The sequence below is a fragment of the Suncus etruscus genome, chromosome 6, assembly GCF_024139225.1.
Source record: "Suncus etruscus isolate mSunEtr1 chromosome 6, mSunEtr1.pri.cur, whole genome shotgun sequence".
NCBI classification, from domain to species: Eukaryota; Metazoa; Chordata; class Mammalia; order Eulipotyphla; family Soricidae; genus Suncus; species Suncus etruscus.
Genome location: NC_064853.1, coordinates 136,414,067 through 136,440,364, shown reverse-complemented (window position 1 = coordinate 136,440,364; position 26,298 = coordinate 136,414,067). Strand labels below are relative to the sequence as shown.

General features: G+C 41.8%; 1 protein-coding gene across 1 annotated transcript in view; it reads right to left on the bottom strand.

Moving 5' to 3' along the window:
- Positions 1-1,341: 1,341 nt before the first annotated feature.
- The window catches only part of EPB41L4A (erythrocyte membrane protein band 4.1 like 4A), a 294,094-nt gene continuing 269,137 nt past the window's right edge, over positions 1,342-26,298 (bottom strand). The window contains exons 18-23 of the mRNA XM_049776051.1: positions 22,066-22,185; positions 9,977-10,024; positions 9,448-9,516; positions 7,124-7,234; positions 5,897-5,978; positions 1,342-2,011 (exon numbers count right to left, since the gene is read on the bottom strand). Of these exons, the coding sequence (XP_049632008.1) occupies positions 1,889-2,011; positions 5,897-5,978; positions 7,124-7,234; positions 9,448-9,516; positions 9,977-10,024; positions 22,066-22,185 (553 nt within the window). The 3' untranslated portion in view covers positions 1,342-1,888. The remainder of the gene's footprint in view (positions 2,012-5,896; positions 5,979-7,123; positions 7,235-9,447; positions 9,517-9,976; positions 10,025-22,065; positions 22,186-26,298) is intronic.

Sequence of the window (26,298 nt, the reverse complement as noted above, 5' to 3'; positions counted from 1 at the left end):
CCGAGGAGGTCCGCGGCCTCCGCGTGTGGGCCGCTCGGCGTGCGCCGGCTGACACGGGCGCCTTGCCCGCGCGCGGCCTCCACAGGCCCTACGGGAGGGAGGGAGGGAGGCAGGCAGGCCGGCCGGCCGGAGGCGCGCTCGCGCGGCCCCGCGGCTATCGTGGTCCCGGCCGGGCGGGGCGGGCGGGTTCGGCCGCCTCCGTGTGGCCCGTCCGCCTCGCGAGCGGCGGGCGCGCAGGAAAGCCCAACGAGGTCTCGGGCCGGAGCCGCCCGGCACAGGCGGCGCGGGGCGGGGCGGAGCGGCGCGGGGAGGCGTGGCAGGCTTGGCGGGCCTCGGAGCGAGGCGGCGCGCTCTGCCCCACGCCGCGGGACCTGCGGACGCGGCGGCTCGGACGGTCGGCGCGGAGTCGGACCCGCGCAGGCCTCCACAGCCCGCGGCAGGTGTCGGGGGTCGAGGCCGTCGCGAGGCCGCCCGTGTCACCCGGGCCGAGTGTCTCCGGCACCTTAACCCAAGTCCCGAGGAGCCGGCGCAGAGCGAGCAGTCGTCGGCCTTGGCGAGCAAGCTGGCGCCGCTCTTCCTCGCTTCGCCGCCGCCCGAGAAAGGCAGCTCGCTCGCACCCAACTGACTTTCGCAGGCGCGCCCACACTCCCAAGAAATCATGTCTGGGCAACCTCAGATTCATTCCCGTGTGAATGCATGGGCTCGGGAGTCCTCAGACATTTTCCTTCGGGAGTGTCGTTGGAAAATCACGTCCCAGTTCGAACCTACTACGCGACGAGTCTCGCACACGGCAGCCCTTGGGCAAACTTTGGAAATCTGGGGGTGGCTTTGAGTGTCGTGGAGAACCACCTTCATTTTAAGTGGAAAGGCCTTCTCAGTGATTTCAGCTGCTCTTCCTCCGAGGGCCTAGATATCAGTTTAGGAGCTAGAAGAGCTGACAAAAATTAGACCTGAAACTCAGAGGACACGGGAGCAAGAGGGTAAATTTAAGACGTTGCTCCATACTTTTTCTAGGAAGATCACCTTGAGCCACTAGAGGCAAAACAAGTTAATAGGCCGAGTAAGGCCCATAAGGACTTCATACATGATACTCGGTGCTAGGTGTGCAGTCTGTGTCCCCAAGGTAGCTGGGTACCATTTGGAAAGCCATGGCATAGATGGGGGAACCATTTTGGCCATGAGGAAATGGGCCGAATGGCAGCAACGATGCATGGCAAATATTTGGTGACCAGTATTTAGGTCTGTTATATTACTGAGTGAGTGATAGGGGTGCAGGGAAGCAGAGACTTGGAAACTAAAAGATGGAGCCAGGATTATAGATGATGTCATTTGAGATGGAAGGCTTTTTAAATGATTTTATGAGTTTGAGACCAATTGAAATCGACAGGTTTTTCCTGAAAACATGAAACAAGGACACAAATACAAAGCAACATTTACAAACAAGGCTCTTCCATGTGTGACAACTGGTAGAACCTGATGCCATAAAACACAGTATTACAAAAGAGTAAAAATACTGCAGTATGCAAGTGGTGCTCCAGGATGCATCTTGCACAGGTTAAGACCCAACAAGAGCCTGGAGAGCCTAAATCACACTTGGTATGCTATTGCACAGCTATTTTGCTGCATTTTAGGATTCCAGAACTTTTATCAGAAGTATCTGGCGTTGAGGTTTCCAAGAAGGAAAGGCTGGCATCAAGTGAATGAGTTTTACAAGTTACCCTATCCAGTTACCAAATAGGAAGGCCATTCAAGCAGAAATAACTTGTAGGCAAGCCTTTAAGAAATCATGTATGACTTTCTTTTGCACAGGCCCAAGATTCTTGAGTAATTAAATTCACAGTTTCAAATCAAGGTGGCAGGTCCTTTCTTCCACCTCAAACCACTGGTATCAAGTCTTGAGTCGTGAAGCTTGGATTGTTTTTACTGTTTTCACCGTGTGCTTTCCTGATAGATTGCTTGTAGATGTCTGAGATTTTTCTTCAGTGAGGCTATCTTTAGATCCATTTCTTCTCTAGAAAAAAATTGGGAAAATGTCAGAAGATTCCTTACATAAGACAAGTCAGTTTATTTTTTGAGACCAATGTGAATTACAGGTCTTTCACAGTTATATTTAAGGTACGTAGTGACAGTGGATTAAGGTAATTCACACCACCAGTGTTGACCTCCCTCTAACTGTTCACAGCATGCTTCCCCTGTCTCCACCCTTACACCCCTGCACTGTTACTGGAACAGGTCCCCTTCACGCATAGCTTATTGTACTTTGGGTCTCTTGATTCTACTGTCGTTGACTTCAGGTTAAGTATTTAGGTCTGATCATTTTTTTAAAATGATTTCTTTATGATCATTTTTATTTCCACTCATTGCTCATGAAACTGCTTTGCCCCTAGTACCATCTGCTTTTTTTCTCGATTTGTAGGAAGACAGAGACAAGTCAGTTTTAATAAGGGCCCATTTAAAAGCTCTTAATATTTTAAAAATAAGTCATACAGGTTATCTGACATGCAATGTGGATAAAATCAAGCTAATTTGTCATTTCACATTCATATTTCGAAATCAGGCTCTGTTCTTCAGAGGAACAGAGGCTAATGAATAAACAGATGTCTTGATATTCTTTTTAGTGGCTATGGAGCCACTAGATAAGATGGGTGTCTCCAGCCAATGAAAGGCTCCAAAGTTTACTGCTTCCTGTTATCGCCTTCCAGACAAGGGAAATTTAAGTTCTTGGTTTTCTTTATATATGGGGGGTGGAGGGAGCTCCAGGGTCTTTGAGGAACCAATCCAGGAGGTTTATAGGTTCATAGCTTGGGGCTGAGGGTATGGTGCTGCTCAATGCCCTTTGGCGGCCACCGCACATGTGTGCACATGAGGTAATGCTGGAAGGACTGGGAAGAGGGCATATGCTGGGAACTGAGCCGGTGTGGAGTCTCCACAGTGCATGTACCTTAACCCCTATACTAGTATTTCTGCACTCAAGAAATGATTATGATTATCTAGGACCAAATGGGATGTGCCAGGATTGAACCAGCGTTGGACCTATGCAAGCAAATGCACTATTAGCTATACTATCCAGTTTCCACACCCTAATCATATTTATAATAAAATAAAATTTGTTTTGCCTAAAAATAATCCTTTAAAAGCCTTTCATCTGCTCTATGTTCTCCCTTAAGTTCAGAGCAACACTAGTGAGAATCATTTGAAAATTGTAAGTGTGGGGCCGGAGAGATAGCACAGGTAGGATGTTTGCCTTGCACGCAGCTGATTCAAGATGGATGACAGTTCGGATCCCGGCATCCCATATGGTGCCTCAAGCCTGCCAGGAGTAATTAGCCCTGAGTACCTCCGGGTATGCCCCCCTACTTCCAAAATTGTGAGTGTGCCATGAGACATGTGTAATGGAAGGTTTTTAGATAGCTGTAGAGGCAGGGCTCAAGTTTATGCAAGTCTGGATAGGGAGATGAACAGAAAGGTCCTGGAGGTGAGTTACAGAACCACCTTGTGAGTTTAAGGCTTAAACCTTCCCTCCTTTGACCAGAAACCGTAAGTAAATTGGCTAATCTTCATTTTTAGGGGTTTGTAACTAGAGCAGCGTGCTCTAGTTAAGAGCTAGTTAAATTCCTGGAGGTATTTGGGGGAACCAGATGATATTGGGAACAAATTAAGTAAGGCTGGAGTGCAAGTTGTGCCAACTTCCAGTTGGTCCACCAAGCACGCTACATGATTCATCCCACTGAGGTTCTAAGAATTCTCTCCAGGAATCCCCTGGCCACAGAACTACCTTGCCTAAGTCCTTTCCAGTGGTGTTCTAACCATCAACAATGCCTAAGAAGGCTCATCTCCATGTGATGTGAATTTGACAGGTCATCTCAATTCCCAAGCTTCTGGTACTTTTACGGCCTCTACCTAACAAGTTAACTAAGAAACCCAATAAACTTCCACACAAATCCCCATCAGAATCTGTGTCTACAGACAGACATTAACCTAGTGTCTGATATTATTTGTCCCATTGATAAAACCAAATGAGGTCAAAGGAAAGGCAGCATATGATAGACGCCTAGAATCTGGTTATAGTTTCTGTGAACTCGAACTGTGAGAGTGCCAACTTTTCTAATAAATCTGACCCAGAACCAAAGCACAACCAACAAGACTAATACATATCAGTCTTTACAAACTTCCACTTTGTTTTTAAAGTAGTTGCTTAAGAAATACAAATCAAGCTTAAGCAATCTTAAGCAACCCAGCAGTGCTCAGGGCTTCTGGTCCTGACTGCACTAGGCAAGCCCTAGTGATGCTCAGGGTGCCAGAGATCAAACCCAGGTTGACTGCATCCTATCCACTGTACTATTGCTCGGTCCCCGATATACATTTTCTTTTCAAAAGTATACCAGGAAAGATGGTGTCAAAGAACCTTATGCAAATTTTGTTATATTGTTCCACTGATATGTCTACCTAATTCAGTTGGCTGACCTTGATAAGACAGCAAGAGCCTTTGCTATATCCTTCAATGTCCCTTTAATCACATTTTGAAAACATTTCCAGAACAACTAATTCAGTGATTCTCTCGGAGGCAATTTTCCTGCCATCAAGTTTTTGCTCACTATGAGTACCATATTCTGCTTGTTCTGGCTCAAAAGATGTCTTATAAATGCCTAAAACTTTAGAGAGTAGGGTCTGGTAGGGCATTTACCCAGGTTTAATCTCCAGCATCACTTATGGTCCCCTAGACCAGTGGTAGGCAACCTGCGGCTCGAGAGCCACGTATGGCTCTTTACATTTTAATTTGGCTCTTCTGTGCGCCAGGCGGCAGCTCCAGGAGTCAGGACTCTGCTCCTAGCCTCTGTCAGTGCGCGCCCTGTGTGGCTCTCAAAATAAATTTCAATTGTGGTTTTGGCAAGATTTGGCTCAGTTGAAAAAAAAGATTGCCGACCACTGCCCTAGACCAACTAGGAATGGTCCCTGAGCACGGAGCCAGGAGAAATAAGCCCTGAGCACAGCCAGGTATGATCCAAAGACAAAAACATTGTTTTGTTTTTCCTTTTATCTAAACACTGATTAAAAAGTTGTTCTTGATTTTCAGACTTACAATGTACATCACCCTTCACCAATGGACACTTCCTAACACCAATGTCCCTGGTTTCCCTCCTACACTCCACCCTACCTCACTGACTTCTCTCTATCTCTCCCTTTACTAAACAAAAATTCTTAAAAGCAGTTTTTGTTTCCATTTTTTTAATTAAATCAGAACCCTTTATTCTGGCTCAATTTTACAATTTCTGTTATCTTTAATTTTGCCTTAAGTTTCATATACTTTTAGACTCTGCACCTCTCCTCAATCTTAATTTTCCTCTAAGATTGCTATGTGCCTTGTCTTGTGGTGCATTACACTACTTACTTCCTCTTGCACGTTTCATACAGGTTATTACAAAACACAGGACTCAAGGCCTAAGTGATGTATTGCAGGGAGGATGTTTGCCTTGCATGTAGCTGACCCAGGTTTTTCCCCATATGGTTCCCCGAGCTTGCCAGGAATGATACCTGAGTGCTGAGCCAGACGAAAGCCCTAGGAAATGCTGTGTGTACTTCCCACCAAATTAAAAAAAAAAATAAAAATCAGAATCTCAGAATTGTTAAGGATCCACAGCTCTTTTCATAACGAAGTGTCCAGAAAGGTGTCTCATATTTATGATCAGTATATCACCTTCTTAAAGCTTTATGATTACTGGGCCTGGAGCAGAAGGTAGAGCACTTGTCTTGCACACAGTTGATTCAGATTCATCTCCAGCAGCACACATCATTCCCAGAGCACCATCTGAAATAATTACTGAGTGCAGATCCAAAAGCAAGCTCTGAACATAATTGGGGTAGCCCAAAAACAACAACAACAAAAACTGTTACTAACCTGACGGATCGTGGAGCCCCCAGATCCCTGTGTGTCTGAGGAACGAGTCACAGGAAGAGGAGGGACAAGATCAGTCTTTGCACTGCAAAAAGTGAAGTTAGAATGAATTATTGGGACAGCAGTTAGATTCATACCTCATGCTGAAAGAGGGACACAGCTCAGAAAGTATGTCTTCGTTTTCTAGGTAGTGCCTTCAGGACAGAGGCATTGCATGAATGTCTTTGATATTGGGCAGGTTAGATACTTAGCCTCAATCTCACAGGTAGTAAATGGAGGATATGGAAGATTCAAGAATAAAATGTAGGTTTGGCTTCCATGTTTTCTTCTTTCTTTGACATATAACACAAGTGGCTTTTGATTTAAGGATAGAGAAAAGCTTTCTCAACTAGTCTTAATAGTCAACATTTTCTTTTATTTTCTTTTTGGTTTTTGGCCCACACCCGGTGACGCTCAGGGGTTACTGCTGGCTATGCGCTCAGAAGTCGCTCCTGGCTTGGGGGACCAGATGGGACGCCGGGGGATCGAACCGCCATCCGTCCTAAGCTAGCACTGGCAAGGCAGACACCTTACCTCTAGCGCCACCACGCAGGCCCCAATAGTCAACATTTTCACCCAGTAATCCAAGTACAAGAATTTGATGACTAATACTTTGCAAGTGGATACATAGTTTATTAAAATAACCATTTAATAACCATACTTGTAAATTGGAAAGTGGTCACTTTCCTCAGGATAGCACATAGTATGCTATATTCATATCTGCTGCAGTGATGGTAAGAATAACTTTCCTATCTGAAAAGAACTTCTGATTTCCCTCAACTCTGGTTACATTATTCACAATGAAGTAACATGCCTTTGTTTTTCCACTTTGGAACCCCTCTGCATAGCTTGGAAGTATTGTACTTCTCCACATATAGTCCTCAATCTCTGCTATCCATGAGTTCATGAAGTCCTTCACAGGACGGAGAGAGTGTATGGGGGCTGCTGAGTGACACCCCCAGGTCCTCAAAGTCTGCTCTTGGATCTGTGCTCAGAAGCGACCTCTGGCGATGCCAACAGGATTCCAACAGAGCTCAGGATGCAGGGCAAGTGTTCTAGGCCTGCACCGTATCTCTGGTCCTGCATGGAGCTTTGCACATTAAATGTGTATCTTTCGACCTGGGTAGCCACAGACAGAACATTTCCAACACTGCACTGGGTAGCATGAGTGACCAGCATGCAGACACTTACTTGACCTCTGAGAGAACTGACCGCTCTCCATCGGAACACTGAGACCTGCGGTACTGGCGGTGACTCCGAGGTGAGTGGGAGTGCCTGATGCGGATGGGGTCCCCTTGAGTCCTGAACAAGCACCAAGACACCATGGTCACCGTCACTCTAGGACAAGTTGCCCAAGTTCTCCCTCATACTGAGACCACAAGGAGCAGTAGCTGAGAGTTTGATTCACCCAGAAGTTTAGAAAGTAAACTAAAGTAAATGACTTTACTTTTACTTTTAACCATCATATCTTTTATATATATATATATATATATGGTATATATGGGGGTTGTCTCTGAAACAGTACTTGGGTCTCCACCAGTGATTCTCAACCAAGCAAACAGGCTTTTCAGTACAATAATGCGATGCTGTTTGGGACCACACCAGAGGTGCTGGAGCCTCCACAGGAAGCATGTGGTGCGAAGGCACCAAACTAGGCAACTATCTTCTGCTCCTATCTCCTGCACATCTTAATAAAATAGCACTGAATTCTTCCCAGTTGTGTGTAAGAAGAAAAAACTTCAAGCAGCCGATCCAGGACCTAAGGTGGTTGGTTCGAATCCCAGTGTCCCATGTGGTCCCCTGTGCCTGCCAGGAGCTATTTCTGAGCAGACAGCCAGGAGTAACCCCTGAGCATTGCCGGTGTGGCCCAAAAACCAAAAAAAAAAAAAAAAAAAAAAACCCAAAAAACCAAAAAAAAAAAAAAAACTTCAGTGGAAATGAAATGGCATTCATATTAGAAACAGTTGGTCCTGTCAGGAAGAATGCAAGCTTTCATATAACTATGGATGGGAACAAGTGGTAGAGCACTTGTCTTGCAAGTGTGTAGTTTGGGGCTTATTCCTCTGAAGAAAAGAATTTTCCACATTTCCTCGACATAAGGCTGGAGAGATAGCCCAGTATATACAGAGTACATAGTTTGTGTGAAATGGCCTGTGTTTGAAACCCGAGATTGTTTTTTGTTTTTGTTTGGGGGCCACACCCAGCAACACTAAGGGGTTACTCCTGGCTCTGTGCTCAGAAATTTCTCTTGGCAGGCTTGGGGGGCCGTATGGGGTGCTGGGGATTGAACCCGGGTTAGTCTCGGGTCAGCCACGAGCCAGGCAAATGCCCTACCCGTTATGATTATCACTCTAGGCCCTGAAATCCCTGGGTTTGATCCCCTGAACACCACAGGGAGCAAGTCATGAGTACAGAACCAAGAGAAAGCGTTAAGCACTACTATGAATGAAGCTTCCCTCAAATAAGTAACAATGTGTTAATAGGACAGTTAATTCATAGAGCCAGATAGCATGGAAGCATGAATATAGAAGGGAATAAGGGCACTGAAGCAGGCTCGTTTTTTTCTCTTAACCATCTACAGCAGGCAGAAGATAATAGGTCATTTTATTCTACACAAATCCTAAGTGGTGACAAGTTATATTTTCATGGAACATGTCCCAACATGTTCCATGACCAACATAACAGGACAACATAACGTTAGATTCTGTGGCCAATATAGTTCTCTTGATGTTAAAATGAATAATAAAAAAGAAATGTTATTACCAACCAATAACTAAATTATTATTCTTTTTTTTTTTTTTTTTTTTTTTTTTTTTTTGGTTTCTGGGCCGCACCCGGCGGTGCTCAGGGTTACTCCTGGCTGTCTGCTCAAAAATAGCTCCTGGCAGGCACAGGGGACCATATGGGACACCGCGATTCAAACCAACCACCTTAGGTCCTGCGTCGGCTGCTTGCAAGGCAATTGCTGCTGTGCTATCTCTCCGACCCCTACAATTATTATTCTTACACTGGGGCCACAGCCAGTTGTGCTTGGGGCTGGTTTTATAATCAGGAATTACTACTGGTAAGCTAAAGGAACCATTGGGGTGCCAGGGATTGAACCTGAGTTGGCCATATTCAAGGCAAGTGCTGTCCCTGCTGTACTATCATTCTGGTCTTACAATTACTTGTTTATATTTTAAGTGTCATTAAACTTCAAAAGTCAATTTGTACCTATCACAAATAGTAGAAGGGGCTGGAGAGATAGCACAGCAATAGGGCGTTTGCCTTCCATGTGGCTGACCAGGACCGATGGTGGTTTGGTTCCCAGCATCCCGAATGGTTCCCTGAGCCTTGCAGGGGCAATTTCTGAGTGCAGAGCCAGGAGTAACTCCTGAGTGCTGCTGGTGCCACCCAAAAACAAATAACAAACAAACAAAAACAAATAGGAGAATATAATGATAATGGAATGAATACAATGGATATTTACTTATGAGTACTAATATAACTGTAGGAAAAGACTTTTGAAGACATACTCTACTTTAGTGTATGGGATTTCTTTTAATTGCTCTTCTGACAGTCCAGAAGGGTCCACAAGTTCCTTTCTATAAGGGAAGAAATAAGAAAGTGACAATAAATTGCTAGCATAAATTCTATTATCTTTCACAATTGCCAAGTGAATCTCAGCAGAAGACACTGTTAGTAAAACCAACAAAAATGTAGCCCAAGAAAAGGATTATGAACTAAAAATGCATTCAAGGAAAAAAAAAAAACAGAACGAAACCCTTTTGGTGATGCTTCTACCTTCTTCCTGGGTTTCTATGTTAGAACAAAATGGGTCTTTCAGTATCCCCAATTTCCTGCAAAAGATGTTTCCCTTCTCTAGAGCAAGATTCCGACTGCCTGTGGGTGTGTGGCCGAGAGTGTGGCACTATAAGTGCCTGCTCCAAAATAAAGATGGCTTGCCAATGGCAGTCAAAGTCTACCTTCTTTCTAATCAGTGTTGATCCTTGGAAATGCCATAAAATAACATGAATTTCAGAACAGCGGGGAGAAATTACTCACTGTATATGCTTCCATAACTCTTCCTTCGCTTGTATATCAGGACTTCTCCTATAAATAGAGAAAAGGGATTTTCTAGTGCAAACAAGGTTCCCCTAACCACTATTATCAGCAGAACTAACTCCAATAGTCTTCATACTCTGAAACGACCCTGCTGAGACCAGATAAGGGAAGACTGGCCAGGTAAAGGTAAAGGCAATGGCAGTATAAAGACACCAAGAGATGAATGTGCTGAAACACTGAGATGGAAGCAGCATATTGCCAGATCTGATCAGGGCATCATTTAATGAAAGACTTAGATTCTTAAGGATACATATACATTTGGCAGTGTAGAGTCTCAGTGAAGATGGCTCCCGGCACCTCTTACCTGCTCCATCTGCTTCTAATGGGTGACCACAAAAGAGGCAGTGATCTACTTCCTTGAGTGTAAGAGTCCCAAGCTAACCTGTCTCCATGTTCAACAGCAGTTAGGAGAAAACTGAAATGATGAGAGACAGCCCAGAGGCCCACTGGCATCACCCCATCTTTCTCATCACATTCGGTGGGTGCTGTAAAGGATTCTGGGCCCAAATAGGGGCATCCTCACATTGGCATGTACTATTGTCCAATGTATTCTCTTCCTGTGACTAGTATGGACCCAACCATCTCTTCTCAGAGGACTACTTCGTAGAAATTATACCTCTATCTTTAACCATTTAGAATGAGAAATCTAAAGCTGACATTCCTGTGTTCACATCCCCAATAGAACAAAATACTATGCCTCTATTATCACTGTAACTGTTGTCACAGAAAACCTTTTCTTCCTAGTGAGAAAATGATAGGTTTTTTCAAGATAGCTGAAGCCTAACAGTCATAGAGAAAAGACTCGCTCGCTGAAAATCAGAAGGCCTAGGGAGGAATAAAGCCCTGTGGAGTTTTACATCCATAATGTGCATCTGAGGCAGTACCACCTTCAACATAATAGTATTATTTCTTTCATTTTATTCTCAGTTAATTAGGGCACCAAGGAGATATTCTGGTAGGGTTTTCTGTGACCACAAAATTTAAAAAATTGCTTTCTATTATTTAAAGCGACTAAAATATTTTTCGTTGTTGGGAAAAATGTATATTTAAAGGCCTTTTATAAATTCAAAAGGAGTCAAAATGTGGAAGAAAGAGAAGAAAAGATGCAGTACTGATACATAAAGCTTTATATGAAGCCGAGACTCATAAAAGGTAACATTGTTATGGGTAGATTTCATTATAAGAATAAAATCATAAAACATCTTAAGAAATGCTTTTTTGAAAGAATTCCCTATATGGAAGTCCAGTCCAATTATAGCTGGATTAGACTTGAACCATTAAATGATACTTCCAGAAAAGGTGCTTAGGGGGGTCAGAGCGATGGTACAGCGAGTAGGACATTTGATTTGCACACAGCTGACCCACGATGGATACAAGTCATTCCATATGGTCTCCTGAGCACTGCCAGGAGTAATTCCTGAGCCACAGCCAGAAAGCAACCCTTGCGTATCACTGGGTGTGGCCCCCAAACAAAACAGCACAAACAAGCAAAAAAGGTGTTTATATTATAAAGCACTAAACAGGCCAAGAGATAGTACAGGGGTAAAGGCACTTGCCTTGCATAATGCAGATCTTGGTTCTATCCCTAGCACTGCATGATCTCATCAAGAATCCTAGAAATAAGCCTTAACCATGCCAAAGGGCCACCCTCCTCAAAAAAGTACTAAATATTCCATTTCTTAAAATGGTGCCACTGTACCTGCAATCACCCTACAGCTTGTTAAAATGTAATTTCAGGGCCTGCGAGGTGGCGCTAGAGATAAGGTGTCTGTCTTGCAAGCGCTAGTCAAGGAAGGACCGTGGTTCGATCCCCAGGCATCCCATATGGTCCCCCCAAGCCAGGGGCAATTTCTGAGCGCTTATCCAGGAGTAACCCCTGAGCATCAAACGGGTGTGCCCGAAAAACCAAAAAAAAATGTAATTTCAGAGATGGAAAGATAACACAGGAAGTAAACTTTGCACACAGCCAAATACAGTTTAAATCCTGGACCCCATATACTGTTATTCCATACCAATAGGGGGCCCTCTACAGCAAAGAGCCAGGACACACCCCTGAGTACCATCAGTACACACCAAAACAAATACGTTAATATAAACAACACATTCCATAATTTTAAGGTTAGAAAGTTATTCTACCGGTAATCATTCTTATTCCAAGGAGGTGGGACAGTGACATTGTTCTAGGAAAGCAGTTCACTATCTCAGGACCAGTGATGTTTGGAGTCAGGTAAGTCTCTGCTGTAAAGGCAGACCTCTGTCATTACACAAGTGACCCACAGGATGCAGTAAAAGACTTCACTGCTGTGACAACTAAAAATATCTCATGCAAATTGCACTGGGACTGAGAATCATCCACCAAAGTCATGAGAGCAAGGAAAGTGACATGGCTGAATTGGGAAAATGGAGGGGCCAAGTAGAGCTCTGTTCAATGCAGCACTAAGAGTGTGGGATAGAATGATAGGAAGTAAGGAAACATATCTTAGAAATCGAGACAAGTGCCCAGAGAAAAGCTGATGACAATTATAAGAAACAGTGACACTTCATGGTATGACAGTTAGAACTAAAGAGATGAGAACAAAGCAGTGAGAGGCAGGACAAGGCCCCCATGAACACATTCTAGGCCTACAGATGGTTAATATGAATAATAGGATCCAGAAATTTAGTGCAGTTGGCAGTGCTTACCTTGCTTGATGCCAGTTGGGCTCAGTCTAAGTGGAACCCCAGCTCTCTGAGCACAGCAGCCAGAATGGCATGAGTGCAGTAACTGGTAAGTTTGAGCAAGAACTGGTCTGGCCACAAAACAAAACTAACAATGATAGGGCTGTAACTAAGTTATAGCTCAGTGGGCTGATCATATGCTTTGTATGTAGAGGCACAGATTCTATTTCAGCTGCATGATACCCTAAGCACTGCTGGGAACACTGAGATGAGACTCAGAAGTAATCCTGGAGCACTACCAGGCATGTCCCAAATCAAACCTTCCTCAAATATAAACATTTAGAATATAGTGGATATTTCTATGTGTTGGGAGTTGCAATTTTATTTTCTTACTTATACTTTTTAAATCTTTTCTCTTAGCCAAGAGAAACATATGTTTATTAAATATGTGTTTCTTTACTTATTTATACTTTTAAAATCTTTTCTCTTAGCCAAGAGAATTTCTTACTTAATTACTAGAAAAGAAAAACTGCAGGTTATTTTCATATTAAAATATTTACTATTACAATTTCACAGGAAATGACTTTCAATGTCTTACTCGCATCTCACAAGAATTAGCAGCAAGTATCTTAACCAAAACCTTCCACATATTATGAAATTATAGGAATTTAATTTATATAATTAAATCCTATAACATTGTTATAGTAATACATTTAACTAAACTAAGCTCTATAATGACAAGCATACAGCTTTAAGATGGGTAAAAGTACTAAAGCTTTAAAAAAAGAATATGTTCCCATAATTACTCAACCACCTGTGAGTTAATAAATGTAAACGCAGGCTACATGCTAATGAGAAATGCATTATTTTTATGCCACCATCTGCACACATCTAATCAATAATTTAGGAGCATTAATGATTTGGAGTTCATTTTGCAGATTTAGAAAGCTGCAAAATTTTGACAAGCATTTTTCTTAATTAAGAGACCCTTAATTATGAATATTTTATACTTTAACTTGCCAGATATATTCCTATGAAATTAAAATATCATAGATATTTAATGTCATACAGCATAAGATACACATGCAGTACAATATAGGTCAGTATTTTTTAATATGTTTTGTTTTATTTTGCTTTGTTTATGGGCTAGGCTTGCTGTGCTCAGGGCTTTCTCTTGCAGGGTAGGAGGACCACATGGGTTGCTGGGGATCAAGCCTGGATTGGCTCCTTGCAAGGCAAGTGCACTCCAGTCCAATATTTTTTCAAAAGCACCCCACATTTACACATTATAACAACAGCTTTCATTCAATTAAAATTCATTCCTCAGAGAAATTAGTCAATAAATTAGGAGTCATTTTCCTTCTTCCAAAACTCTAAAAATAAGAATACTTCAGAATCTGTAACTTGACAAAAGGTTTAAACCTCACTGCTAAATTCTATATTCCAGTTCATACTGCAAATAAAAATATTATTACACTGTAATAAATGCTAGTGCTATACTATATTATACTGTCCATAAATATATATCATATAAAAATATTTTGCTACTGTATTGTATACTAAAAGTTAATATGGCAGAATGTTTGTGATCATTCCACTGACCTCTGTGTGAAAACTATAGATATTCATATTTAAAGAACACAAAGCACTGGGGCTGGAGCTATATTATTGCGAGTAGGGCATTTGCCTTGCACTCAGTCAATCCGGTGGGATTCCGAGCATCTCGGATGGTACCGGAGTCTGCCACGTGTGACTTCTGAGCGTAGAATCAGGAGTAGCCATAAGCGCCACTGGACGTGGCCCCAAGACGGAAACAAACATACAAAGAATACAAAACACGAATCAAATATCCCAGGAATTCCTCATTATGTTCCTAAATGGCCACAATAAAGAGAGAGGCAATGCGTCTTCCTTTCCTCCCACTTAGGATGAAGAAGAGCAGGAAGTGACAGGGCCAGCAATCGGCCTGACAAGACTCGGGAATACACCGTCCATCAGCAACATAGTCTCCCGCCGGATACCCCTCTTTCCAGTCACGACGGGCAAGCATATCACCACCAGAGGGAGCCTGCGCCTTCTGTGCCACAAGTTGGGTCCACTCGAAATGACTGGTTTTGTTTCAGCGCTACTTCCAAACACCCCAATGCGTGCAAACTCACGCATGTAGGAAAAGAAATGACCAAAGCTGAATTTCTTAAACTTCTTCTTAAATCATTAGCAAAAATGCATGTCTCAGCAATGCAGCTGAAACGACTAATCAACACTTTATGCCGTATTTCGGCTTTTTTGAGAACAGAAGGGTTTGATAGTTCTGTTTTGTACTTTCATATTCCCATAATCTTATGTTTAATAATGAACATGACTTTCTAACTTTCTTTTGGGCATTAAAATTCAACAGAGAAACAGTACAGTGTGTACGGCACTTGCCTTGCATGTGGCCGAAATTATTCCCAACATCCCACATGGTCCCTTGTGCATCAACAGGAGTTATCCCTGAGTGCAGAGTCAGGAGTAACCACTGAGCATGGTCAGGTGTGGCCCCAAAACCAAAACAAATAAACCTGTCATGTATGCATAAAATATCCTAAAAATCCCGGATGTTTTAATAAGAGAGAGAAGAGTACAGAAATTAAGGCACTTGTCACCTGTGCCGACCCTGATTTGATCCCCAGCACCACATGGTGTCTTCAACACTGCCAGAAGCAACCCCTGAGCTGCTGGGTATTGGCGACACTCCTAATAATAAATAAATAGAAGTCAGACAAAATGCAAAGATCATTTCTTAAAATCACAACATTCTGACACTCAAGATATTTCTCATATTGACAGGTTGGAAATACTGTAGTAGCAATTCAAGAATATGGCAGCAATTAAGAGATAAATGCTTTATATATACATAGATATATAATGCCATCTATACTTAAATATGAAGAAAAATTTAATTATTTTTCTCAAGATGTTTCTCTAACATGTATATATACACATATATATGTATATATATTCAAATGGTAGAAAAGTTTATTGGGAATTGGAAAAAAGAAAAGGAAAACGTCATGTGGAAAGGAACTTAGTATAGGACTAAGCTCCCAAATTCAGTATTTTTTAAATAAATACTTTAATTTTATTTCTTGTTTTTGGGGCCATACCTAGTAATGCTCAGGGACTACTGGCAGTGTTACAGGAGCCATGGGGTTCCTTAAAACCAGTCTCCTGCATGCGAACATGTATCCATCCTTTTGCAGAAGCCTCCAAAATTCTATTCTATTCTATTCTAATCTTTTATTCCATTCCATTCCATCTCTTCTCACATCCTTATCTCAACACAAAGTATAAAATTCCTTGTTGTGCTGATGTATATTAATGAAGAAAAGGAGAACTAATTATAGTAACTGTAATTTTGAGCATTTATGATGTTACAAGTTCTTGATATATATGATTTGGACAATGTTCTGCAAAAAAAAACAACAACAACAAAAAAAAAACCCTTATATGTGGGGCTGGAGAGAGAGCACAGTGGTAGGGTGTTTCCCTTCCAGGACAGACTGTGGTTTGAATTCCAGCATCCTATATGATACCCTGTGCCTGCCAGAAGTGATTTCTGAGCACAGAGCCAGGAGTAACTTCTGAGCACTGCTGGGTATGACCCCAAAACAAACAACAAAAACAAAAACCACTATATGTGTATTGAAGATAGAATTGTAGCACCGGGGAATTAGATTAGTTGCTAAAATCAAGAGGCGTAGGCAAAGGTGACAAGAGAAACAAGCATTTTAAATGTCAACAAGGCTTGTTATGGCTTGCCTCAAATAAAAAGAAGCTTCCCATTTGAATTAAGTAATCTTGCACATTAAAAATGTCTGCTTTTGTTTTTAGCTATCTGAGAGGTGTTCAGGGAGTCATGTGCTACCAAGGATGGAATCCAAGTATCTCACTTGCAAACCATAAATTCCAGCTTCTGAGCCCTTTCTTCATCCCTGAAAGAAAAAGAGAAATCTTGACTCTCTCTCTCTCTCTCTCTCTCTCTCTCTCTCTCTCTCTCTCTCTCTCTCTCTCCCCCTTTCTCTCTCTCTCTCTCCCCCTTTCTCTCTCTCTCTCTCTCTCTCTCTCTCTCTCTCTCTCTCACACACACACACACACACACACGCACGCACACACACACACACACCAACAGACCATTTCTCCCTTCTCAGTAAAGCAGTACGGTAATTACTCCAACTATCAATCTGAAAGCTAAAATTCAGTCATAAGTCCACCTACACTACAAGTAAGCTCTGGTATCAGAATATGTCCTCATCTACTTCTCTTCGTTTGTACCAACACTTCTTTTCTGAACTAAAACTGTCTCTCATCAATACCTCTGCAAAGTCTTACTGCTCTCTCTGCTTTTCTTTCTTTAGTCTGCTTCTGATAAAGCCACCATGATGATCTTGGAATGGTCTCCCCTTTAAAAGCTTTTCTTATATTATGTTCTTATATGGTGAGTTTGTAGGGGTGTCAGGAATCAAACTCAGAGCCGCTCTCATGTGAAGCATGTGGTCTTCCACTGAGCCTCATTCCTGGCCTCTAGTTATATTTTTTGAATATACTTGGACAATATCAACTCTAATAGTTAATCATGATTGTCAAATTCTATTACGAAGTCTTACCGAAGAGATGTTCAATATATTTTACTGATCTGTATTAAAATCATTTCACACACCTGCTTTATTCTACAGCAGTTTCCCATCATACGTGTCTCAACTGATATTCTGAATGTGGATAATATCAAAATCTGACTTTTAAGTGTTTTGCTGTTATTTCCCAGTTGTGTTCAGGGGCCACCTGGGGAAGTCACATGGGTGAGAATTCAAAGCAGGACCTCACACATGCGGACACTGAATCCACATCACTGACTGGTGTTTAGAATTTAAAATACCATCAGACTCCTTCCTGACTGCAGTATAGCTAATTAAAAACAAACAAGCAAGACCAATTCAAAGGTATTTATCTACATCAAAAATCATATTACTTCTTTTTAATTTTAAAGCTGCCTTTAATGTTTTAAAATATTTTATTATTGGATAATCATGAAATACACACTGCAATTACTTATGACCTGGTTTCAGTCATACCATTTCCAGCACCCATCCTTTAACCAGTGTCCACTTCTCTCCATCAATGACCCTAGTTTCCTTCCTTCTCTAGCACATGCTTTTCTTTTTCTTTTTTTCTTTTAGACACTGGTTTACAATATTGTTACTAAAGGGTATCTTGCATATCACTTTACCTCCTTTCAGCACTCAGACTTTTGTTTTATTTTACTTTAGTTTTGGGATCATACCCATCTATGCTCAGGGGCCACTCCTGGCTCTCCACTAAAGAATTACACTTGGCGAGGCTCCAGTGACCATATGGGATGCTGGGGGTCACAGTCAGGCCAGATGAGTGTGAGGGAAGCAACCTTACCAGCTATACTATCTTCTAGCTCCTCAGCTCCCATTCTTGATCACTATTCCTCATATTTTACTAGGGACCACAATGAAGGGGCTGGTATCAGTTAAACCCACATATTCTCCATAGTTACAAAACAGAATAAAATACACTAAGCAACTGTTCTGACTACGGGTAGTGGACAGCATCAAGCCAAAAGAGAAATATGTTGTAAGCTCTCATCTACTGCAGCTTTCTGTCAAAGCACAGTCTTAGTGAGGTATATGAAGGAAAGTGAGTTTTGAAATTTCATGTAAAAATGTTACAATATTATGCCTAAATATATTATGATAAATTTCACAAATATGATAAATATGAGCAAGCCATGGGATAAAATGCTAAATCATAAAAGAATTAGAAAAAGAAAAAAGGAAGCCAGAATATAGCTCATATGGGTAGAGTTCACATGCAGGAGGCCCAGGTTCAGTCCCAAGCACCACACAGTTTCCCCCAGCACTAAATGGGGAAAAGAGAAAAAAATGGTGAGGAATTACATTACCTACAAATATACTAAACATTCTACATAAAAAGTAGAGATATTAGACCAGATGTAGAAAAAAGAGACCAACTATACACTATCTACAAGAAATGAGTTTTATTATTTTATTTATTTATTTGTTTGTTTATTTATTTTGATTTTTGGGTCACACCCAGCAGCGCTCAGGGGTTACTCCTGGCTTTGCGCTCAGAAATCACTCCTGGCAGGCTCAGGGGACCATATGGGATGCCGGGATTCAAACCACCGTCCTTTTGCATGCAAGGCAAACACCTTACCTCCATGGTATCTCTCCGGCCCCAAGAAACGAGTTTTAATAAAGAAATGTGGTACAAATACACAATGGGATACTAGTTAGCTACAAGAAAAGATAAAATCATGCAATCTGCCACTACATGGATGGAACCAATGAGTATCAAGTCGAATGATGTCAGCCGAAAGGAGAGAGAAAGAAACATAATGATCTCTCTCATATACAAGTTAAATAGATTAAGACATTACTTTGGTTTTGTTTTGGTTCTACACCTGGTGATGCTCAGGAGTTGTTCCTTGCTCTGACCTCAAGAATTACTCCTGGTGGTGCTCAGAGAAATTATATATATACTGGAAATTATATACTGGAGACTGAACCCACATTGGACACATCAAGGAACGTATTCTACTCGTTAAACTTTCTCTATAGCCCCAAGACATTACCTTTCTTAAAGCTAAGAAAAGGTTGGGGAGATCGCACAAGCATAGGCTTTGACTTCAGGAGCCATGGGTTCAGTCAGTCCCTGACACTTCATATTTCCAGAGCATCATCAGGCAAACTGAACCTCCAAATGTTCAATTTAAAAGACATCTGCAGATTCAACAACTTCTAATTATTTTTACTTCTTCAAAACTTATATATAAAGTTGGTTTGGTTTTTGTTTTGGGGCCACACCTGGCAATGCTCAGGGGTCACTCCTGGCTCTACACTCAGAAATTACTCCTGTCAGTGCTCAGGGTACCATATGGGGTGCTGGAAGTTGAACCTGGATCCACCAGGTGCAAGGCAAGCATCATTCTAGCTGTACTCTGGCTCTGGATCTTATATATAAAGTTACCTAAGTTATATAAAAATTAATTTATATATAACTAATATATTATAATATAGTATATTAATTTATATATAAAGTTACCTAATTTATTCATCTTAACTTTTTGACATTTCATTGTATTTAGTGTACTTCTGAAATTACTAGAAGAAACTGACTACTTAATGTCTTTATTTAAATAGCAAGCAACCAAAGTCTTGTACACAATGGCCTCATAAAGATTCTCTATAGAAAGGCTCCATAATTATGCAAGGGCCACAGCTCTGCTCTATTCTTTTTGTCCCTTTGGACTAAATTGTGTTCAGAGGTTTTGATTCTTCCAGCCTAAATTGTCTCCTCCCCTCCACAGCTCTCTCTTCTTTTCTCTTCTCTCTTTCTTCTCTCTCTATCCCCGCTCATACACACACACATGGACGAGGAGGATGGGTTATTCTTTTGGAGAAGGGTGGGTCAACACAGGCTACTACTCAGAGATGCTCAGGGGAATATGCCACGCCAGAGCATGGACCCAGGCATCTGCTGTGCAAAACATGAGCTTCAGTCTGTTAAGCATCGCTCTGGACCCTAAAACTCTCATTATTAATGGTGCTGGGAGTGGTTGGGTAGCTAAGACAAAACAACCTTCTCATAACTCCTAGTTAAATTGAACATTTTAATTAGTTCTCCTGGATTGAAAGACACTATAGACTAAATCTGCTCAGTAACTAATTGTACTTTTCCTGTTATAAAACAAACACATTAGTAATTATGACATACTACTAGAAAAACGACAACAACCATAGGCCGAGAGAGAGAAGCAGTTAGGGTACATGCCTAGCATCTGCCCAGCCCAAGTTTCATTTCTGACACTAATGGCTGCCTGAGCATTGCTGGCTACAGTCTCCAAACTCCCCCAGCATTACCCAGGTAGCCTAGTATTGGAGCATAGCAACGCCCAAGCAGCATCACAACATCTGGCTCTTGTGCAAATCAATGCTAGTTGGCTGAGAGTCACCATTCAGGGCCCCAAACCTCCTGAGTACTACTTGGAAAGTTCTTTGCCACCCAACAAAAAGAATCAACTCAGGGTTAACAGCTGACCAAAAAGGAAGCACCTGGGGCCTGAACACTAGTATAAAAGATAAGGAACTTGCCTTGCATGTGGCTGCCCTGGGTTCAATCCTCAGCATCCCATATGGCCCTTCAAGCCATCCCAGAGCAATTCCTAAGTGCATAGCCAGGAGGAATCCCTAAACATTGGTAGAGGTGGCACAAAAACCACACATAGGGGCAGAGAGATAAAACAGAGGGTAGCACACTTATCTTACACTTGGCTGACCAGAATGAGATCCCCAGGCGTTCCATATGGTTCCCAACGAGTGACTCATGAGTGCAGAGCCAGGAGTAACAACTGAGCATAGGGGTGTACCCCTTCAAGATCCCCCAGAAATATTTTAACGAAAGCAATCTCAGACTGAGAAAGACTCTGAACCGGCATCCTTCACCATCTTCTCTGAGTCACTCTCTCTTGTGAGTAACAGCACAGCATCTGACAACCCAGGATCACAATAGGGAGTAGATTAGTCCTGGCTCATTTCAATCTGGTAAACTTTGGGAAGGGTTGGAGGTGGGATGGCAAATCTAAATGTAAATGTGGCATGCCTTAGAAAGACAAAGCAAAACAGCCCAGCAACACTTTCCATTCAGCTCAGCAGAAAATGGCAATTATCTACTTTGGAGTCAAGAGAAGGAGGAATGGGTGATGCCAATGTTGGGGTGTAAGGGACCTCTCACTGAGACAGCCACAAATGATGCTCTGGAGGGAGGCATTAGCTCAGGTTTAAAGTGTCCAAATTTCTGCAGACCTGTCCTAAAAGCAGCAGGAGATGTTTCAGCAACAGTGAAGATGATCACGGAAAGGAAACTGTGTTCTACTCAAGGTGTCCTGTTTATAAAAGAGACAAACCTGGGGCCTGAGCCATAGCACAGAGGGTAGGGTGCTTGCCTTGCACACAACTGGCCTGGGTTTGATCCCTGGCATCCCAGATTCCAAGCACTTTCAGGAGTGCAGAGAGAAGTGTAAGCTTTAAGCACTGATGCTATGTGCTCCACCATCCAAAACAAAACAAACAAACAAACAAACAAAAGACAAAACTGCTTTTTTCTGACACTTTTTTGGGGGGGTGTCCTAAAGACATAAGAAAGTAAATATGACCAAGGAAAGGAAAGGACAGAGTTGGTTGAGTTGAAATTTCAGAAAGAAACCTTTCTTTTCAGACCTGATTGCCCAAGCATCTCAGTGCTACTTCAAGCGTCATGTTTCAATCAAGATCGAGTCTACATACGAGCGGGATCTATGCCTGGATCTTCTGCTGTTGGGATCTGCCTGGGTTTTCTCCTTCTGTCTCCTTAGCACAGCCTCCCACTGAGGCGCAGAATCCACCATATCATTTTCCTGCCGCAGCCTAAAGAGAACAAATTTGAGAATGAGCAGCTGCACACGCCACATTGTGGTTTGGGCTTCATCCTAAATTTGCCTTTAAAAGCTAGTAAAAAGTTACCAGAGAGTTAGTTATTTAAAAGGTTTTTCAGGAGACCAGAAGGGCCATACAAGGGGTAGGCTGTTTGCTTGCATGTGGGCAACCTGGGTTCAACCCATACATCCCATCTGGTCCTCTGAGCATGCCTGAAGTCATGTCTGAGTACAGAGTCAGGGATAACTTCTGAGCTCACAGCCAGGTGTGCTTCCCCCCAAAACAATGAGAACAAACAAGTATTTTAGGGGCCAGAAAAGGAATACAGAGTTTAAGGCACTTGCTAGTATGCAGCTGACCCCAGTTCAATCCCCAACACTATGCACTGCCAGCTATTCTTGAGCACAGAACAAGGAATAGCCTCGAGGGTGTAGTCCCAAACAAAACAAAAAACACTTCTTTGTTTTCTTTTGTTTTGCAGGGGGCCACACCTGCCCAGGCTCAGGGGTCATTCCTAGTGGTGCTCAGGGGACCATATGGGATGCCCCAGAGGACTAAATCCAGGTCAGAGGCATGCAAGGTAAATGTCATACCCACTGTGCTATTGTTCTCGCCTCCAAGAAAGTCTTTTCAAAAGAAAAACTATTCAAGATGAATGTATTAACTAATGAATAAATGTATTAACTAATATAACATAAGCATGGTATATCTTTGTCTTTCTCTATGTAAATAACACACACACACACACACACACACACACACGTGTGTGTGTATATATATATGTTGGACCACAAAATTTCACTCCTAAATTTCTATCCAAAAACATAAAATACCAATTCAAAATGACAAAACCACACATAACAAAATCACATATATAATTACTCTTTATTTGGGAATAGCTATTTACAAATAATACTTGACTATTTATATGGAAGGATCTACAAATAACTCAAAATCCCAAGAACAGATAAGCAGATAAAGCATAATGTCTTAAAAAACTTAGAAAAAGTCTCTAGTCATGGGGCTGGAGCAGTGGCACAGTGGTAGGGCATATGCGTTGCACACTGCTGACCTAGGACGGACCTTGGTTCGATCCCTGGCATCCCATATGGTCGCCCAAGCCAGGAGCTTTTCTGAGCTCATAGCCAGGAGTAACCCCTGAGTGTCACTGGGTGTGGCCCCAAAACAAAACAAAACAAAAAGAAAACGTCTCTAGTCACTCATTCAAATCCCAGTGCACATGCTGTGCAGTCGTAGCTCTGCTGTAGCAGCAGGGTTATGTAGATTCCTAGAGAGAAGTACAACCCCTTATGGTATGCACCTGAGATGAGCCAGGACTGTGTGGTGCCAGGAATCTGACCCTGGCCTCCAGCACACAAAGCATATGACAAGCCCTTTGGCCCCTAAATCCCATTTTTGTAGGAAAGAATGTTAAATGTTAAATACTGTCAGCACTGACACTAGCAGATACTGTCCACAGATATGAGGAAGGAGGGTGAAGTCTCCAGGCACTGACATCCAGGCAGGGGATGTCAAGGATGAAAATGGAGCAGAGTGCAAGAGAGCCAGAGTTCTGGCACTTTCTTATGTGAGGTACCCCAATCTGCCAGGTATTTTTTTAAAGGCCACAAAATTAGAACTCATAAAAAAACTTCATATTTCTAAGAAACCAATTATGCAAGTTTATTTTATGGATTGAGCAAGAACTGTCCACAGCATATCCACACTTAAATTTTTGCTTTATCAAGCAAATGTTGGCAATAGGGAGGCAGAGTGTGACTGCAGGAGGACAGGGGTAAGCATGGCTGTAAAAGCAGCAAGTGCTTTGTTCACGTTGGCAACACTGGACTGTAGTGCAACGATGCAAAGCTACAAATATTCGCTGCAAAAAATCAAAGCCCTGCTATCTTTATCTTGTGATGCCTAGAAATTCGGGAGAGGATTAGAGAGTTCATTTCATCCATGGGTATGCCTGGACCATGGAGGCAACAGTTGTTCCTTGGTCACTGCTCTGCTCCATTGCAGCACAATCAGAATAGCATCATACCCATGATATAAAACACACACTTCCTGGCCCGAGAGAGAACAGAATGCAGGGAGCTTGCCTGGCCCCGAGAGAGAACAGAATGCAGGGAGCTTGCCTGGCACACAGCCAACCCTGGGTCTATCCCAGCACTCTATATATAGTCTCCAGAGCCCCAACAGGACTAATTCTTGAACACAGAGCTGCGAGTAAACCATGGGCACAGATGGGTATCACCCAAAACCAGAACCAAAACACAACCCCCCCCCCCCACAATTCCTCCCTCTGCCCAGTATCTTCTAGTGGCCTTGCTACAGCACTGATTGGTTTGTGGAATGTATCTGGGATCTGCACATATATGTAAATCATCAATTGGAGACAAATACTGATTTCGTATATTACTTAAGAGATAATGTAAAGAGAATATTCAAGTTTGAAACAAGTTAAAATATTTAAATCCTAGATTAATGGGAAATTGTGTTAAGTGAAAAATTCTCTATATAATTTCAAGTCTATGGTGAGGGCAGTGAAATGCAATTAGTTAATGTCGTTCTGACCCATATGTTCCAAAGACAGATGCCCTCTACTGGTGACACTCATAAATATTCTAGTAAGGCACATTAAAAATGTAAGGCTTGGCGGCCTTGCCTGGTAATGAAGTCTGAAATTGCACCCTTACAAAAGACCTCTAGTTAATGAGGCTTCATTACAAGAATGAAAGTGTCATTTCTTCCCTTGCTAAACTATTCCAGAAAACACAGGTACAATCTGGAAAGAAAAAAATCCTAGTTCGAGGGGCAAGAATATTGCATCATTCACGTTTTAAAAGGGAGAAGTCACTTGGTATAAATGCTTGTATAAGTGAAGGTAGCCTTAAATAAAAAGATGATTTTTGTAATGATGCTGTATCACTAACCCTTAGCAAACATATGTGTTTTTTCCCTTTCTTCCTTAAGAGAGTTTAATTTTTTGTTTGTTTCTGGGCCATCCTGGCTCTGTGTTAAGGGATCATTCCTGGCATTGCTCCAGGATCCTTATCGGGTACCAGGTACCATCAAGAGTACCAAACCCAGGTTTGGTTGCTAGCAAGGTAAGCACCTTACCTTCTTCTCTAATGTCTTTCCAGCCAATAAGAGTTTTTGCTTTATATAGGGGCTTACTTTAAGAATAATTTGAACATGGGGCTGGAGAGATAGCATGGAGGTAGGCATTTGCCTTGCATGCAGAAGGACAGTGGTTCGAATCCCGGCATCCCATATGGTCCCCGAAGCCTGCCAGGAGCAATTTCTGACCGTAGAGCCAGGAATAACCCCTGAGCACTGCCAGATGTGACCCAAAAACAATAAATAAATAAATTATTTTAAAAAAAGAATAATTTGAACATTGTAACAGAGGATCTTTTAAAAAAGTCAAAATGTCTTACATGACAGTCATGAAAATCTTTGAGTATAGAGAGAAGAGTCCATTGTATTCATATAAGGAACACATTTTCAAATGTGTTTAATCTGAAATCTAATATGAAAATTATAGTATCTGTTTGTATCTTTAAATAATTTTATATTTAAATATTGCAATAATTTCATATCTGCCATACTTTGCCTAATTTCTCATCTGAGTATGAAGAGTTAAGGGCTGGCATAGGACACATTATCACAATAAAAATTTAATTTCTTAATTAATGTATAAGGTTTTGAAAGGATTGCTTCAGAACATAGCAAATGTCAATAATGGTTCAGAGCTGGAGAATAAATTTCTTTTGTGTGTAACCAAATTCCATAATCTACTTTTTCGAACTCTTCATGAAATTTATATTTAACTGCATTTGACACTTAATTAAAGTTTGCAAAAGGTTTTGAAGATAAAATGTCATATAATTGTTTGATAACTATATAAAGATAATGACTATCCCTCATTTCTTCTTTCTTGTCTTCCCAATTACAGTTCTGCCTCTTCTGTGAAACTTCAAATTAACTAATAAATTTTACAAATCCCCAAGAGTTTTACTCTGTCCTTTAACTTTACTTGGGTAGTTTTATTCCTAATTGGGCCTTTCTAGGTCTTAATTTACCGAGATAAAGATG